Source organism: Biomphalaria glabrata, chromosome 9, assembly GCF_947242115.1.
Source record: "Biomphalaria glabrata chromosome 9, xgBioGlab47.1, whole genome shotgun sequence".
Taxonomy (NCBI): domain Eukaryota; kingdom Metazoa; phylum Mollusca; class Gastropoda; family Planorbidae; genus Biomphalaria; species Biomphalaria glabrata.
In genome coordinates this window covers 31,020,209-31,039,922 of record NC_074719.1, presented here as the reverse complement: position 1 = coordinate 31,039,922, position 19,714 = coordinate 31,020,209, and the positions used below count along the sequence as shown (strand labels likewise).

The window sequence follows — 19,714 nt, the reverse complement described above, 5'->3', positions numbered from 1 at the left end:
TATTTGTCTATTTTTTATTCTAGGAGAATACTTCAATAGAAAGCATTGTGAATAGTTGTAACGATCATTTGTATTGGAGTGCTAGATGTGAAGATGTCTTGATGTTATGATAAGATTGTGTTGATCAGACAATGCGTTTCTGATGTTATAATTTAGCGTAGATTTCTATTTTAAACATTTACTGATATTGAAGTTGTAAACTATCAATTTAAACAATGAAAGTTTATAAACAATAAATGCAAAGCTTTAATTCTGGAACTAAGAATCACTTGACTAAACTAGACAAACTGTACACTAGAATCAAACAAGTTTTACTGTCGTCGTTCAAGTGTATAACTACAACTGACTTTGCCCGCGTCCTTTCAAAGACTTGTTGATCATCTACCACAAACTAGATTGAGCAACAATCAATTAGAAACAATCCACTTTGCTCCTTTTATGGAATAACTTACCCACTTCTGAAAGCATGCTTGTTCCAAGAACCCGTCAACAATGACCTAGCTCTGTAGACGCTTACAGAAAACTAAAAATAAACTTAATGCAAGGCTGCTTTATGCTACGTGACTATAGTGTTTATTAGTGCCCACAAAAGGCATAAGAAGTGAAAGAGAATGTGTGTGAACTAATAAAATGGTGGTCAAGTTTGTTCTTTGTATTAAATAACAGTTAAATTACTTTTTAGTTACCAGTATGTAAACTAAAATGTAGTTTGTTATAATTAGAAATCATTGTGTTATATATTTTTAAAAATAAAGTTAGTTATAATAAAAGGGATAATTTTAAGGTCTTTTTGTGTAGCAAATATACTGCACTCTTGCCTCATTCCTTCCATTACATTATTTCATTTATTGGAGGATATCAAAGGGCTTCCAAATTAATATGCCGTTGCTACGTCATACAGACCTGTTACGTGGCAAGAAGCTATTGTTCTAAACCAGGGGTGGGCAACCTTTTTGTATCGAGGGCCGCATTTTAAAAAAATTGGGAATGGCGGGCCGCATATGTATATACAACTTAGAGAGATACTCTAGCTAACTGTATAGAATGTCTTTAATTCATATTTACACTTTATTATATTCACGTTTCTTTTTTTTCCACACTCCACGTTAAGGAATTACAACAAGAGTTAGCAATTTTTGAAACCAATTAAAGATTTTTTTTTTCAAATTGCTGTTGTCATTTTACATTGAAATATTCTGACAAAGTTGCACTTGTGCAGTATTTTACTCTTTACACTCGTGCATAATGTTCCAGAACTGTAGAACTAGCTTACTAGTTGTTATCCTTGTGACTGGGATTTTTTATTGTTCTCATTTGCCTTGCCCATGCTAAGATAGCAGATACATTGGATCATTTTGTTAATAAATGGGAAATACCTGTGATTAACACCCCTAGCTCTAATAAGGTTGATTACTACTTTATTGTCATCAATGATGTACTCGAAATTTTATGCAGCTTTGTGCAAACTTTCCTGTTTAGAGTTTATGGTTGGGATTTTGTAAATAAAAAAACAAAAAAGAAAACAAACTATTTTTCCCTATCAAAGATCGAGCTCCATCAGTTGTTACACTTGCCAACTATTTTCAAGCATACCCAACATTCAACACAGTTCTTCATAGCATTGAATAAATACTGATCAGAGATTGTCTTGTATTGAGTGAATTGAAGTTAACCAATTAGCATAATCTTCGTTTACTTGAAACTTTTTATAATGAGACAGTTTCAATAATTTATATAGATATTATTTTTAATATATTTGCTTTTTAATCTGTATATACTGTGGGCACACCTGATTTCTGTAGGTGTCGGCGGGCCGCATAAAACACTCCGCCGGGCCGCATGTGGCCCGCGGGTCGTAATTTGCCCAGCCCTGTTCTAAACAAACCTCAGGTTGTGACGTTTTAGGTCACTGTTAATGCCTTCTCTAATGATTGGTCTCGATAAAACTCTTATGTTGTCCTGCCTATATATTTGATGTCTAATGATACTTCCGTTTTTAAGCGCTTGAATGAGCAATGTCAAAGTAAAAAAAAACAAAAACAACAAACAAAAGACTCGGTAGATAGAACATCATACTTTAAATGTCCGTGTCCCTAATCTCTCGTGAACTTTTTAAAAAAATACATTTTATAGATAGCGTGTTTTTTTTTAATATATCCTCTATCCTGATAATGTTAAGTTGATTTTTAACACAGATACTTCTGTCACACTTTTAAAATGTTAATAAAATGGGTATAAATAAGTAAATTATTTTATTCATATAGAAAGTTTTATTAAAATATATAAAAAAAACAAGGTTACAAAGATAATTTGTGTAGAAACATAGATAAAAAAAAGTTGCCCAACTCTATGAAAGTATTACTATTTCATGAATCTAGGATCATATAGCCATGTTTACATGAGACAAGATCGAAAGGATCTAGATCTAATTTTAAGAACTACAATTTGCAAAGATAGTTTTTTACTTTGACACATGAAAATACAAAATATAGTTCTCTAGATCTAATTCAAAGATGATAGATCTACTTTATACACATGAACATACAAAATTCATTTAATATTTTAATCAAATTAACCTTCAAATTTTGTGTTCCTAAAGCATTTTTACATACATTCGTTCGCTATAGCTGCCGTGTTAACATAGCCTACATTTTAATAATCCCATTCTTGTGTCGTGCACAACGCTATGTAAATACATTATGATTGGACAGGCTACATGAGGCTCTATATGGGGGATATTAAATATACTAACATACACTAATTAATAAGCTTCTGAAGCCCTTGAATTCACTCATATAATACTCTAATTATAAGTATAAGTGGGATAGCATAACAGAAATAAAAACAAAAATACTTTAAAACAAAGCTTATATAAAGCGTAGTTGTATCAATTAGTTCGGATCAGTCATGTCATGTAAAAGAAAATGGTAATAGAGATCTATACTAACAGTACTAAATATGTGCGACTCTAAATATTTTTAACAATTATTTTTATTTAGCGCAATTTCATACTTTTAGCTTCTAATACACTATCGTCTTATCACATATCTGAACCAGATGGGAAAGGGTTGGCGAAGAAAAGAGGTATCTCGTAAATTTTTTTTTTTTTTCTAAAGTGTAACGACCTGCATTAGAACTCGAGGGATCAAGCCTCCTTAGGCCAATACACCAAGCACTGTTTCAAAGTTCAAAGCGGCCTCCTATAACAAAGGGGACTTATTCAACACATCAGTGAAGTACAATTTCTTTTCTTGTTCGATCTCAAAGAAAATAATAAAGTACTAATAGACAAGTAGTTAATTAACTTATTGTTTATTTTTTTTTATTGATTCTTATTTAATCGGGTAAAAGAATTAATTCTGCTAAATTTTAGCTTGTTTCGAAATTAGGTGTGAAAGAAATAACTAACGTGTACAAAATGTTTACCTGACAGACAGAGTGATATAAGTTTTGTAAAAACTAGACTTCAATTAAGCGAACCTTTTTAATCCAAACTTTTTCTTCGCTTCACTAGTTGGTATGGGCATGAGATAGGTGGCAGGGAATAAGAGAGATGGGCTCATGTACCCATCTTAGAATAATGGGTTCTTTCTGAACCACTGGAGCGTTCATTGATCCTTAAAAACTCTGCTATTGATAGTGCATTGCGTCGTGTGGCTTAGCCTGGGTTGGCTAACACCTCTCTTTTCCCCCCTCTATCAGAAACTGACAGTACGATCTGCCGTCTGGGTTTGTACAACCTTTCCTATATGTTTGTTACTGTGCACTTTGTTGTAAGCGCCAACACGGACTACATTAAATTACTTTTCTATTGACCAGTGCGGTTCCTATCACTTACAATAGGAATATTTCCCAAGTGCAAAACGGAATGGCTGAATGGCATCGTCAAGCTCTTCAATTCGCGATCCTCTAAATAAATCTCCAATACAAACATCAATACAGATTTTAATAAGCTCATATTTGATTACAATATGAAGTCAGGTAAAGTTTTTGGACATTCATATTAATTAGTTATTTCCCTAATTCATTTGTACTTCAAACTGGTTATAATCAAACCAACTCACTGTTTTCTTCCATTACGAATTAAGGCACTACTATAATATATATTTTCAATTCAAAATCAACGTGAAATTTGAAAAATTCTACATTGAACTTTTGAGACATTTCAATTTGTAGTAGCCTGGCGTGTAGAAGTTAATAGCTCTAGTGAATTGTGTAAGTGTCGTGAAGGCAGTTGAAAAAAAAGGGTTAAGAGACAGAGATAAAGACAATAGTTTAGAGACAGAGATAAAGACAGTAGTTTAGAGACAGAGATAAAGACAGCAGTTCTGAAGACTGTGGAGTAGTGAAAAGAGACATGAAGACATATTTTAGTAGCTATTCGTAGACTTAACGAAATACAGTGTAGTCGAACAGTTCCCTACTTGTTGTTGACATCTTTTACAAACAAACAAAAAATGTAGATAACATCTTCAGCAAACAAACAAATGTAGTTGACATATTTCATAAATAAACAAAGAAAATGTACTTAACATCTTTAAAAAAATGATTTGATTCACATCTATATTAACAAAAAAAAAATATTTGTAAACATCTTTAAAGACAAAACCTGTAGTTCAGTCTGACTTTTTAAAGACAAAACCTGTAGTTCAGTCTGACTTTAGTTTGGGGCTAAAAGTGTGAATGGTCTGTAAAGAAAAAGAAGACAATGTAAATTAGAACAAATCTTTTCCATTCTATTTGACGATCATGAATATTAGTAAGCAAGCTTCAAGTACTTACAGTCGATGTCTGCCAAAGAAATATTCTCTGAAGATCTTGTTCGTCTAGTCATTGTGTTGATGTTTTGATTATTTCTTTTTTTCAGCTGCAAAACATAAACAGATATTAAATATGTTTTATTACAATTGTTTGACACCTATTTACGAACTGGCCATAATCGGTTTACATTGACAGGCTAGGGATGATCGGCCAAAATTGTCATAGGCAGATTTTGTGTGTGTGTGTTTTTTTTTGACACTATTTCTATGCAAGTGAGACCAACCGTTAGGGTAGGCCTCAACACTGACCTACTTATGGTAGGCCTCAACACTGACCTACTTATGGTAGGCCTCAACACTGACCTACTTATGGTAGGCCTCAACACTGACCTACTTATGGTAGGCCTCAACACTGACCTACTTATGGTAGGCCTCAACACTGACCTACTTATGGTAGGCCTCAACACTGACCTACTTATGGTAGGCCTCAACACTGACCTGCGACGTCCCAATAGCTGTCTGCCACTTCTCAGATTTTGTACGACGTGGCAACGAGCTATTGGTCTCCACTGTCCACAGGTTGCGAAGTCGTAGGCCAGTGTTGAGGCCTTCTATAACAATTGGTCTCGATTCAAGTCACACCTTCATGGAGGGTTCAACCTGGACACATATCTCAAAAACGGCTCTAACGATTTTCCTAAAAATTTAACATTAATGTATATCACTCAGAAAAGAATTAGTAGCTCGTTGGCCACAGTGGGGTAAACTCTAGTTTGACAGTTAAAATTTTTAAAGAATAAAAAGAAATTAATTTAATTTTGGCTAGAGAACTATAAAATATTAATTTTGAACGGATTATACATCTTAGGGAATTTCCGCTCGTAGGCCCTATTCCACAGACCTATAAATATTTATATTATACCTAGACTGGAAAAAGGAAACAAATTCTTATCCGATAATGATCAATGCACAGACCTATATATTGTTACGATCTCTCTTCCTACTCAGGCCTTCCGTAACCACTGCTAAAACTCAACACAACACATCAAGAACTTGACAACAAGAGCTCCACAATATCGGGTACTTTAATAATGATTGAATAAGTAGATAACAGCCAATACTAGACAATTGGCATCAAACACATCAACAACAAAAATGTCACTCTGTACATCACCGTACAAAACTCTACTGTCTCTCTTTCTGGACTTGTACATCAACACATGAGGACTCGACCAGGACCGACTTCATGGCCGACTAACAGTCCCGGTCTCGACGCTCTCCGGTCTTGAACTGCCGCTTTCTTACACACTGTGTCCTCGTACACGCAGGCTTTCGATCACATGACCATAACATTGGTCATATTTGCGTGTAATCGTGTAATCGTAGTACTGTCCCTTGTCCATGGTCCCGCTGACCTGAGTGATTCACGTGTGTGTCAGCTGAGCCTATAGTTAACCCTTTTGCGCCGCCAATAGGGTCGTAACACTGCCCCCTTCTCAGATTTGTCCGTCCCGGACAAAATCTAGCACACGACATGGGCAGTGGAGGTGAATCGATGCAGGAGGAGGTCTATCGGTGGGGGCGACAATGGGCTTATATTGCCATCTCGATGGAGCCATATGTGTTGTAGTCAGCGTATGTCTCTTTCTCCTTCTGCTCCAGTTGACCTTCACCTGGTTGCACAGACGTCGTGGTTGCATCGCCATGCACTTTGGATTCAGCAACCATCGCCTTCTTTGGTCGCTCACTACTGAAGGCAGCCAGCCAGCACATGGGGAGGGATAAGATGTCAGGACTGGGGTCACCAAGATCGTTGGTCTAACAGGTCTCTTCATAGGGCTTTGAAGAGAAAGACTTGGGGTTTGGGTTTCAGGTTCACAGGAGGGGACATTGTGGCTAACATCATCTTCAGGCTTGCCCGGAGGGCAAACTAGTGGAGCAAGTTGGCAGCGCTCCACTTGCGAAGGTCCCTCATCTTCAGCATCAGGCTCCAGTTCACTTACTTCACCATCACCAGGGCTTCTCACTCTAATCTCGTCAGCTGGACAAACGTCTGCTGGGTGCAGACCTTGCCGATGGGTTCCTTGGAGTTGGCGTTCTCCCTGCAAAGCTCGACACACAAAGTTCTTGCCAAACAGCTGGGTGCAGCCACCAGGATTCGAGTTCCTCTCATCAGCACTGACAGATTGACAGATGTCTTTAATGTCCTCAGCTACAGGCTTAAGGTAAGACACGACGTTGTCTTGTTCTATCTGGCTGATGGAGGCACTCACGTCATGGACGTCTGTAGCAAAAGCGTTGGTTGAACTATTGGTCTCGGTCTCTTCTCTTGTTTCTTCACCTGTTTCTTTCTGCGAGTCACCATTGATCACATTCTGAAAGCCAGCCAACATCTGCTCTTGAAAGGTGATTAAGAGCTCTACAACATCGGGTTTGAGTTCAAAGAGGTACGTGTTCGGATCTTCCTCTTCATCCACTAGGGCTTGCCGGAGACGTTCTTTAAGAGTTTCGTTGTTCCTTTCGTAGTACTTCAGTCCTCGCCATTTCAGCTCTTGTTTCAGTTCTTTCAGATTCAGTTCATCTAGCAGTTTTACAGAAGCCATAGGAAATCCCACTTCTGACACCAGTGTTACGATCTCTCTTCCTACTCAGGCCTTCCGTAACCACTGCTAAAACTCAACACAACACATCAAGAACTTGACAACAAGAGCTCCACAATATCGGGTACTTTAATAATGATTGAATAAGTAGATAACAGCCAATACTAGACAATTGGCATCAAACACATCAACAACAAAAATGTCACTCTGTACATCACCGTACAAAACTCTACTGTCTCTCTTTCTGGACTTGTACATCAACACATGAGGACTCGACCAGGACCGACTTCATAGCCGACTAACAGTCCCGGTCTCGACGCTCTCCGGTCTTGAACTGCCGCTTTCTTACACACTGTGTCCTCGTACACGCAGGCTTTCGATCACATGACCATAACATTGGTCATATTTGCGTGTAATCGTGTAATCGTAGTACTGTCCCTTGTCCATGGCCCCGCTGACCTGAGTGATTCACGTGTGTGTCAGCTGAGCCTATAGTTAACCCTTTTGCGCCGCCAATAGGGTCGTAACAATATATATATTTTACGAATGAACAGTGACAGGTAGAGGTCACTATGTGTGACCCCGGCGAGATGACACAGCACCGAGTGTTATCTGGAATCTATGCGTGAAAACAAAGACAGGATGTGACGTGCCTCACGTGTTGTTTCAGGGGACGAACAGATTTACGAAGGGGGGCATTGTGACAAATGAACAGTGACAGTAGGTGTCCTCTGGAATCGACATGTATAAACAACGACAGGATGTGATGTTTCCTCCCATGTTGTTCCAGAGGATACTAGAAGTGTTTTTGCAATAATGGACAAACGATTAGGGACTGTATATAAACCAGAGAGTTCATGTGAAAAGAGGAGGACAGTCATCGTTACTGTGGTCTACTGTGCGAGACAGTGGACTTGAGCCGTTACAGTCGATACAGTCGATGTAAGACGTATACGCTACATGTTACAGTGACGAATTGTTATAGTTATTATTCAATAAAGTTAGATAAAACTGAAAGTTTAGTCGTCAAGTTCTTTGCTGTGTTTTTATTTGTGTGCCAACTAATACATCTAGCCAGAAGATTCAGAAATACGTAACAATTGGTGTCAGAAGTGGGATACTTTCTGGCTGAAATGTCTTCGAAGAAACTACTTAACCAGCTGTTGGTCAAAGAATTAAGGCAAGAACTTCGCGAGAGAGGTCTGCAGCTCAACGGTAACAAAGAAACACTAACAGAACGCCTAAGACAGGCCCTTATTGAAGAAGATCAAGATCCAGATGAATACATATTTGAATTAAACCCAGATATGACAGAGATCCTGAGTAACATGCAGGGCCAGATGGACTTAATGAAGGAGAGCCTCAAGAAAATAAACGCCATGAATGAAAAAGTAAATGAACAGATGAGCTCTATGAACGAGAAGATTGACCAGAGAGTCAACACTGTGGAAAAAGAAATGGAAGAGATAAGGACTCATGTCCAAGAACAACTGAGTAAGGAACGGGGTACTAGAACAAAAACAATAGTGCCCGAAATCTCTGGGAAGATAAAGCCGCCTGTGTTTGATGGATCCATCTCATGGACTGTTTACAAAAGACAGTTTGAGGCAGCGGCCAAGGTTAATAACTGGAATACTGAAGAAGAGAAAGCGACTGCTCTGGTGTTAGCTTTAAGAGGGAAGGCAGCAGAACTGCTCCAGTCAATAACAAATCAACAAGACTACGCTGCCATTGTTAAGGCTATGGAGCTCCGTTACGGAGACGACATTTTACAAGAAGTTTATAGAGTTCAGTTGAAAACCCGACAACAACGCTCCGGTGAAACCTTGCAAGAGCTAGAGGCGGACATAGAACGTCTTGCTCATTTGGCATATCCGACAGCAGCTCAAGACTTTCTGGACGTCGTTATCACTGATGCATTCATTGATGCTATTCGAGATCCAGAACTGAAGAAGGCAATAAGAATCAGTGGTAAGCGCAAATCCAGCGAAGCTCTGGTCTACGCCCTCTCCTATGAAGCCGCCAAAGACGCCTCTAAGAATATCCATCATGGGCGTATGCTGGAAGTCCAAGAAGAAGATCTTACACAACTTCTCAGAAGGGTAACTGAAGTGCTAGAAGAACGCAGACCAAATAAGAAGCATGAAGGACAGAATAGAACCAGTGTACGTTGTTGGAATTGTGGAGAACCTGGCCATCTACAAAGGAACTGCACGAGAAGATTTCCCCGACAAACAGAGTATCAGCACAGACCGGAGACAGATGCAAGGTCAGGTGCTCATGTCTACCAGGGAAACTAACTTTCGCCGGTTTTATGGGGCAAAAATCGGCGATCAAGAACATCACAGCCCCTGCAACTATAATTCCAGTCGCTGTGTTAGGGAAGAATAAAAGTATGTACATCAAAGGTAGAATTGGATCTCGAAATTACCGTTTTCTTCTAGATACTGGTGCCTCACGTTCAGTCATTCGTCCAGACATTGTTAAAAAGAACGAAATCAAGAGAGTGAACTCTTACTCCTTGAAGACGGCCAGTGGAGAGATGATGCCTATACATGGACTGACAAATATAAACTTTGAGCTCGGGCATCAGTCATTTATACATGAATTTCTGATCGCTAACATTACGGATGACTGTATTATTGGGCTCGATTTAATGCAGAAATGTGAATTCTCTCTGAACATCGGAGGTGGTACTTTGAAATGTGGTGATGTTGAGATTCCCTTGCTCGGGGATGAAGATGAAGAGAATGGTCAAATAAGAAGAATCCTTTTAACAGAAGATACAAGTCTGCCAGCTCAGTCTGAAGCAATTATCTGGGGAAAGTTAGAGCATGGTCAAACTGCAACGATGACGGCGATAGTGGAAGGCATTGAAAATGACAATAGCGGAATGGCAGTAGGAAAAACATTGGTCCTTGTCGGAAAAGATCAAAAGGTGCCCGTCAGAATCATGAACCTCGGCCTACAGGAGAGACATCTAAAGAAAGACAGCCCCATCGCAATATGTAATACTCTTGACCTGATCAGAAACTGTAATAATGATATCACGATCGTTAATTCCACCAAACCTTTCAATCCACAAATTACCAAGCTCCTCACAGAAATGAAAGTGAATTTATCAGATGAGCAGTACAGCAAAGCAGAACAGTTGATTATGGAGTTTGCAGATATTCTGCCATCTGATGAAGCAGACTGCGGACGGACAAACATGGTACAACATCGAATAGACACTGGAAACACCAGACCGATTCGACAGCCACCTCGTCGCTTGCCGCTAGCAAAGCAAGAAGAAGCTATGGACATGATAGAGGGAATGACGCAGCAAGGAATCATTGAGCCCTCAAATAGTCCTTGGTGTTCGCCTATTGTCTTAGTAAAGAAGAAGGATGGATCTATGCGATTTTGTGTAGATTACAGAGCTATGAATGAAGTCACACATAAAGATAGTTATCCACTTCCTAGAATCGACGATACTTTGGACACGCTTGCAGGGTCCCAGGTATTTTCTACTCTCGACCTAAAGAGTGGGTATTGGCAAGTTGAAATGCACCCCAATGATAGAGAGAAAACCGCCTTCTCTGCTGGCAACGGCCTCTGGCAATTTACTGTGATGCCATTCGGTCTCTGCAACGCACCAGCCACCTTTGAACGATTGATGGAGAGGGTTTTACGAGGACTTCATTGGACCACATGCCTAGTTTACCTTGATGACATTATTGTAATTGGCAAAACGTTTGAAGAGCACCTTGTAAATCTGAAGGAAGTATTTCAACGGATAAGAAGTGCGGGAATGAGACTCAGCCCAAAGAAGTGTTCGTTATTCAGGAAAAACGTTAAGTACCTTGGTCACATTGTGTCAAATGACGGAGTCAGCACTGACCCTGACAAAGTTGAGGCAGTGAAACGATGGCCTACGCCAATTGATATCCATGAGCTGAGAAGTTTCTTGGGACTCTGTACATACTACCGACGTTTCGTGCCAAATTTCTCAAACATCTGTAAGGTCCTTCATCAACTGACAGAACAAAAGAGCCCATTTATTTGGACATCTGAATGTCAAGAAGCTTTCGAGAGGCTGAAAAACACACTATCCTCATCACCAGTATTGGCCTACCCCATTCCAGGGAAGACATTCATACTCGACACAGATGCAAGCAACACTGGAATAGGCGCAGTCTTGTCCCAAAAGGTGGATGAAACTGAACGAGTCATCGCATACTTCAGTCGAAGCCTATCGAGAGCTGAAAGGAACTACTGTGTGACGAGACGTGAATTGCTGGCTGTTGTGGATGCAATAAAACATTTCCACAAGTACCTATACGGGCAGAAATTTATCTTAAGGTCAGATCACGCAGCTCTGCAATTGTTGCTTTCGTTTAAGAGCCCTGAAGGTCAGGTGGCAAGGTGGATCGAACGTCTTCAAACCTATGAATTTGAAACTAAGCACCGAAAAGGGCAAATTCACCAAAATGCTGATGCACTGTCTCGACGACCCTGCAAATCAGAATGTAAGCACTGCAAGAAGGCTGAAGAAAAGGAGGTAGCTGTCAATTGTCATCGGCTCGGAGTAGATGTTTCCGGACCCTGGTGTGATAAAAGGATTCGAGAGGACCAAATGCAAGATGAAGATCTGGCTCCCATTCTTCTATGGAAAGAAGATGGACAACGGCCAGATTGGAAAGACATCTCTGAGAAGGGGGTAGCCACCAAGGCGTACTGGGCTCAGTGGGACTCGATGACGGTGGTCAATGGTGTCATCAAAAGAGTTTGGGAATCTGCTGATGGAACATCCAATCGCCTTCAGCTGATGTTACCGAAGGTGAGAGTTGCTGAAGTACTGAAAGAGATGCATAATGGCGCTAGCGGATCTCATCTTGGTGTCAATAAGACTCTGGAAAAGGTTCGTCAGCGGTTCTACTGGTTCAGATATAGAGAGGATGTAGAGGAATGGTGTCGAAGGTGCGACATATGTGCGGCAGCAAAAGGCCCTCGACGCAAAACTAGGGGTCTTTTGCAACAGTATAATGTTGGTGTTCCATTCGAGAGGATCGCAATAGATGTAGCAGGCCCATTTCCTGAAACCAAGAAAGGAAACAAATACATCTTGGTAGTCATGGACTATTTCAGCAAATGGCCAGAAGCTTATGCCATACCAAATCAAGAAGCTATCACAGTGGCCGAAACACTCGTGGATAACTGGATCAGTCGCTTTGGTGTACCTAATGAGTTGCACTCTGACCAGGGCAGGAACTTCGAGTCCAGTTTTCCAGGAGATGTGCAAGACACTTGGCATCGAAAAGACTCACACGACAGCTCTCCATCCGCAATCTGATGGGATGGTGGAGCGATTCAACAGAACCCTAGAACAACATCTGTCTAAGGTTACTGATGACCGACAAGACGGCTGGGACACTCATATCCCCATGTTCCTCATGTCATACAGAGGATCCGTTCATAGCACCACAGGATATACCCCAGCGAAGATGTTATTTGGTCGTGAGCTTCGTCTACCATGTGACCTGTTATTTGGGATTCCGAGAGATACGCCAGTGTCTTCAACTGAATATGTCACCAATCTCCGAAGACGATTGGAGAATGCTCATGTATTGGCCCGCAGAAACATCAAGACCAACAGTGACCTGATGAAAACGAGGTATGACAAACGGGCCAATACGTCGGGGTTCCATGAGAATGATCTAGTGTGGCTCTATAACCCACAGAGACGAAAAGCAGATCCCCGAAACTCCAAAGAGACTGGGAAGGTGCATACCGTGTCGTAAAAAGAATAAACGACGTGGTCTATCGGATACAGAAAAGTCCACGGTCCAAGCTGAAGGTTGTCCACGTTGAGCGACTCCATCAGTACCGTGGTGAAATAGAATCTGTTCGGGACGAACAGATCTAAGAAGGAGCAGTGTTACGAATGAACAGTGACAGGTAGAGGTCACTATGTGTGACCCCAGCGAGATGACACAGGTGTTATCTGGAATCTATGCGTGAAAACAAAGACAGGATGTGACGTGCCTCACGTGTTGTTCCAGGGGACGAACAGATTTACGAAGGGGGGCATTGGGACAAATGAACAGTGACAGTAGGTGTCCTCTGGAATCGACATGTATAAACAACGACAGGATGCGATGTTTCCTCCCATGTTGTTCCAGAGGATACTAGAAGTGTTTTTGCAATAATGGACAAACGATTAGGGACTGTATATAAACCAGAGAGTTCATGTGAAAAGAGGAGGACAGTCATCGTTACTGTGGTCTACTGTGCGAGACAGTGGACTTGAGCCGTTACAGTCGATACAGTCGATGTAAGACGTATACGCTACATGTTACAGTGACGAATTGTTATAGTTATTATTCAATAAAGTTAGATAAAACTGAAAGTTTAGTCGTCAAGTTCTTTGCTGTGTTTTTATTTGTGTGCCAACTAATACATCTAGCCAGAAGATTCAGAAATACGTAACAATATATATATATATATATATATGTATATATATATATATATATATATATATATATATATATATACCGATAGCAAAGAAAAACGGACACAAACACTCTTTTGTCCCTCTGGCAATCACACCATTAAAATAAAAATAAAATTAACTATCTGATATAAACATTTCACATGTATATTATGAGAGAGTCTGTTATGAATGTATATTTTGGTTTTGTATAGTAATATTTTGTTTTGCACAAATTGTAAGACATCTCCTCATGGATAATAAAGATCATATATATATATATATTATTTCAAAAACTGCTCTAACGTTTTCACAAATATGGGAATCATAGTATGAAATGACGCATTGCTTTTAAGGGAGGTTGATAAGCCTCTCATCAGTGCAAGTTGTGCTTTTGGACGCCCCCAGGCGAGAATTTGGCGGAATAAATCACTCCGCCAGGGTATGTATTCCGTATGGGAGTCGAACATATGCCAATGGCAATCTTTTTTATTGAACTGAAAGGTGGTCGATGTAACAGAAACGATTCTTTAGAATACTTATGTTTTAAGTCTCTTTGGAAAACAATGCGTCATTTTAGTTTGTTACAAAGTGCATGTTTTACCCTACAACGTAGAGACTTTGCATCACTTGATGTTTCGTACTAAAGCCATAATGAATATACTAATTGCAATATTAAATGTCTGAACGTAATCATTTGAGAAGCTACACTGCAAAGACTTTCTTCCTTGCCTATAGTAGGCCAATAGTTTGACGCTAAAGATGCAATGTAAAACGACACGACCTGAGCTGTGGTTGTTCTACACTGTTGGGAGACTTGATACTTTCTATTCTAATGGCAAATTACATTTAGAACTAACAAACACACACAAACAATTATTCCACCGCGGGAGGGTCAGTCACTTGGTACTAGCAAATAATCTCTGTATAAGTTATAAAAAGAAGGTATTGTCTTTTTTTTAAAGTATTTTTTATGTTTTTCTTGTTATACTTGCAGTATGATCTACCTTCTAACAGAAATACATGCATAGAGAAAACTATACTTAGATTCTAGTAACGTTTGTCGCAGCCGTTTGGGCGCGGACGGTTTTGCGCTAGAAGTTCTCACAATAATAATTTTGAAAAACTTTTATGTTCTCTATGCTATACTCTATATATTTTCTCCTAGCCTTAAGAAAAAAGTTTTGATACAAGTTTCGACTAAACATATAGCGCACTATGATAGGTCAGATTTCTACATGAGACCACGATATTGACAGGTTCCCTCCCCCACAATAGGCGAGTGTGTGAAACGCACATGTATACATTTGTATTATTAGTATTTTCTATTTAGTTGTAGATACATAAATTAAGTAAACCATTTTTTGTGTTAAAAAATGCATCGATTTTTTTCCAACATTGTTTCATCACTATTAAAACCCACACAACTAAACTAAACCAAATCTTATTGACAAAATACATGTTTTTTTTTTTTTAAATGCAGTTAAACACAAGCATACCTATAAAACATAGAGATTTTTGAGAGGTATCATTTATTTTTGAAGACCTAATAAATGAACACGTTTAATTTGTGTAAAACAGTAAGCACCTAATGGTCCGGCGCCAAAACCACCACTGCGCCAAAACGGCTTCTACAAAACTTTCTACTTGGAACGAGCAGAGGATTACTACTCACAATGAAACCCACTCTCAGAATAATAAAAAGTAGTCACAGATGTGACAGAGGCAGGACATTCACTTAAAAAACGCAGCAGACAAACTGAAAATTATCTTCACTGCAAAGCCAATCAATATTACATAGCAGTCTACAGAACATCTGGGTGTTGGACAGGGATTTCACAGGATTAAGCGAAGTGGCCGCCTCCCAAAAAAAAAAAACATTTTTATTTTCAAGTACATCGAATATTGGCTTCAAACATCGGTTATTAAAAGAAATGGCCGGCAAGTTCGAGATCTGACATTTCGGGTAACACATACACACATTTTTAATTAAACTTAGAGTTATCTTTTAAATGCATAACGATAAGAATAATGACACTTACATAAGAGGGATCTTTTCTGACTTCCTCAGACCATGGCCTTTTAGTTGGGTTGCTTTCAAACAAAATCTTGGGGAAAAAAGTTACAGAGAAATTAAATGCAAGATCAATGTAAACTTTGCAAAAAAGACAATTTTGACACTCTTTTTTTTTTAAGTTGTGACCAATAAATAAATAAATACACAAAAAATACTTAAAAAATAAAGCTAATATTAATTGCATCAATTAGTTTGGATCATCCAAGTAATAGTAATAGCGGGACTAATTCAGCTTATACCACCTCTTCATTCAAGTACTATTTCTTTCCATTGGAAAGAGGACTAATTCGGCTTATACCACCCCTTCAGTCAGATACTATTTCTTTCTCTTATTTGAGATACTAAACAAAGTAAATTATTACCAATAATTAATTAATTAATTGGTGTTTTTTAAAATTAATTCTTGTGTTGTCAGGTAAAAGAAATAATAGTGCACAATTTCAGCTTGATCCGAGATTGAGTGTCGGAGAAATAACGTGTACAAACTTTTGGCCAGACAGATAGGCAGACAGACATAGTGAGTTGATATAAGCGTTGTCAAAATATATATGAGAGAGAGAAACGGATGCGCAGGCGTCCTTTGTTTTCCTACATATAAGCATACAGATAAGCATTTTCAGTTGTCTTTAGCGCAATATCATGTTACTCTTCAAGATAATACAATACTGTGTGTGAAATATCAAATCTGATTTTCACGGCTATTCATGGCAATTTATTAACGGAACTCGACTGGTAGGAAAACAGATGAATGAATGAAATATTCTATTTGAGAGGGAGGGTTGGGAAACTTACCCTCTGCCCCATGATATTTACTTTTATTCTCTGTTTCTTGGTGTCATTGATTAAGGAGGAAGGATTTCATGGTTAAAAACACGAAAACACTGTTTGTACTTTGAAGTAGAGCTGCCATATTTTTTTTAAATAAGATTTTTAGGTTCAATGGGTCCTTTCTTTTTTTCAATGTTCAACCAGCTACCATTGGGTTCTTCGAGCTTTGCTAACAACGACTTTGAGTCCATAGTTTGTTAATTAATAGTAAAAAAATAAGCCTTTCTATTCAGTATACCATTTGTTATATAATAGACTAAAAGAAACGTAATTGAATAAATCTATAGTAGGTCTTCTCTAGCCGTGTCGCATTGATTCATACTAAGGAATGTCTGTTGCTTTCAGACAGTGTGGTACAGCTAGCTGCTAGCTCATGATTATAAAGATAACTTGTGTCTAAAGATACTTAATCGTGTTTTAAGAATATGATGACAAAGCTAGTTTATAGTGTATAAGTTTGGTGTATGGTGTATTTTTGACAAAGCTTATGATGTACAAGAATGCTATGTGATTAATTGGTACTGCCTAATATTTCATAGTTCTATGACAACTGAGTAAAGGTAAAATATCATGTAATGTGCACTGTTGAATATCTCATCGTTAAGTCTTGAGTAGCGTGTTGACTAGCCAACTAAACACAAGGGGAGGTAACAACTAATTCCAGCTAACCAACTGAACCATAGACATAAGTAAATATAGACTGGCCGATAAAAGAGTTTTATGAAACCAAAATTTGTGACTTGCAATTTTGTGTACTTTATTTATTTCTATGAGTTTTGTTTAATCTCTAAGACTGAAGATAATGCGATTTTTCAATTTTTCAGAATTCGGAAATCCGAATACAATAGATATACATGTTTTCAAGTTACATGAAGTTACTTCCTTTTTCCAGTGTATATTTATATCTCCCTGTGAACTGAACACAGGGGGAGGTAACTAATTCCAGCTAACCAACTGAACACAGGAGAAGGTAAAAACTAACTCCAGCTAACCAACGGAACACAGAGGGAGGTAACAACTAATTCCAGCTAACCAACTGAACATAGGGGGAGGTAAACACAACTAATTTCAGCTAACCAACTGATCACAGGGGGAGTTAAACACAACTAATTCCAGCTAACCAACTGAACATAGGGGGAGGTAAACACAACTAATTTCAGCTAGCCAACCGAACACAGGGGGAGTAAAACACAACTAATTTCAGCTAGCCAACTGAACACAGGGGGAGGTAAACACAACTAATTCCAGCTAGCCAACTGAACACAGGGGGAGGTAACAACTAATTCCAGCTAACCAACTGAACACAGGGGGAGGTAAACACAACTTATTTCAGCTAGCCAACTGAACACAGGATTTTGGATTTGAGGCACATCGGCACAATTTAGGCCCTGTCGTGCCTGCAGTCCCTTAAGGACTACTCTCTCTCTAAATAACAAGGGCCAGATTCTATACAGTCATATAATTAAAATCAAGGTCTATTCACAGTTAAAATAGTAAAGGTAGTAAAAATTTAAATATTTGGTAAAAATCTAATGTAAATAGTGCATGTTCACAAATTCAGAAATCAGATTTTCGTAGATAGCCCCACTTCCCGAATAAAGCCCAGTACCTTCCCAGGGTCGACATTATTAAATAGTGTTTTTAGATTAGTGGCTCTAAAATATTTCGCCCTGACATCCTGGTATCTGGGGCAATCAACGAGGATATGTTCCACGGTGAGGCGAGAGTCACAGTACTCGCAAAGTGGGGGCTCCTCTCTCTTCAGTACAAAAGAGTGCGTGATGTAGGTGTGGCCAATCCTAAGTCTGGACATGGTTGTGCTACCACGCCTTGTCAGACCCTTAGATGTGGGCCGCCACCTGACATCCGCCACAATCTGCCTGAGTTTACTGTGAGTCTCAGCCTCTCATCGGTCCTGCCACTCTCGATAGGTGGCAGAGGCAATACTTTGTCTCAGGTCCGAGTAGGGAATTTGGGTTCCTGACACCGCATGATTTAGGGCTCTCTTTGCTTCTCTGTCTGCGGCTTCGTTTCCCTCAATGCCAACATGGGAGGGGACCCAGATGAAGGTGACATCCCTACGGTCGGCTGTTATTAGGTCCAACAGCTTCAGGCTCTTATGTACCAATGGGATGTCAGTCTTCATCCGCCCCAAAGCTTGCAATGCAGATTTGGAGTCGAAGCAGATTATAAATTTCCTCCTTTCTGATGCTTTTACGGCCATAAGTGCAAGGAATATTGCGTGCAATTCGGCCGTAAAGATGGAGCAGCCATCGGTGAGTCTACGGGAGATTGTTTTGTTCCGAAAGGAGCAGGCACACGCGACCTTTCCCTCCATTTTGGATCCGTCTGTGTAGATGGTGCCACAATATCCGTAGCTCTCCTGCAGTTCCCTAAAGTGGACTTGTAGTATGCTTGGGTCTGTATTTTCTTTTTTGAAATTAAGGATTGATAAATTTAATTTGGGTTTATTCATTAGCCAAGGAGGATTCTGAGGGGTTTCTATTTTAGAGATTTGGTAAATGGGTGGGGTTAAATTTTGGATGGGTTCTCTCATTCGAAGGCCCAACGGCTGTATGACGTTAGGCCTTCGATTGTATAATTCTACCTCTGTGGGGTTAAATATGGAGTCAAAAGCAGGGTTCGTGGGGTTGGATTTTAGCTTGACTATATACTGCATTGCAAGCTTTTTCATTCTTATATCCATGGAGACTTGGGATAGGTGATGTACGAAACGCACCGAGACAGAGACGCAGGGCAGCATTTTGTATTGGTTCCAGTATTTTTAGGTACGACTTCCTTGCTGCTCCATATATTATGGATCCGTAGTCTAGCTTGGATCGAATTAGACTCCGATAGAGCAGCAGCAAGGTATCTCTGTCAGCTCCCCAGTCCGTATGGCTGAGTACTCTTAGTATGTTTAATGACTTTTGGCATTTCTTCTTAAGTTCCTTAATGTGGGGGAGAAAATTAAATT

General features: G+C 39.4%; 1 protein-coding gene across 14 annotated transcripts in view; it reads right to left on the bottom strand.

Annotated features, from left to right (window-relative positions):
• Positions 1 to 2,235: 2,235 nt before the first annotated feature.
• Positions 2,236 to 19,714, bottom strand: part of LOC106073466 (centriolin-like) — a 276,342-nt gene continuing 258,863 nt past the window's right edge. For all 14 annotated transcript variants that reach the window (XM_056040843.1, XM_056040842.1, XM_056040844.1 and 11 more), the window contains 3 exons: positions 15,875 to 15,940; positions 4,783 to 4,867; positions 2,236 to 4,688 (listed from right to left, as the gene is read on the bottom strand). In XM_056040843.1, coding sequence (XP_055896818.1) covers positions 4,672 to 4,688; positions 4,783 to 4,867; positions 15,875 to 15,940 — 168 coding nt within the window. In that variant the 3' untranslated portion in view covers positions 2,236 to 4,671. The remainder of the gene's footprint in view (positions 4,689 to 4,782; positions 4,868 to 15,874; positions 15,941 to 19,714) is intronic.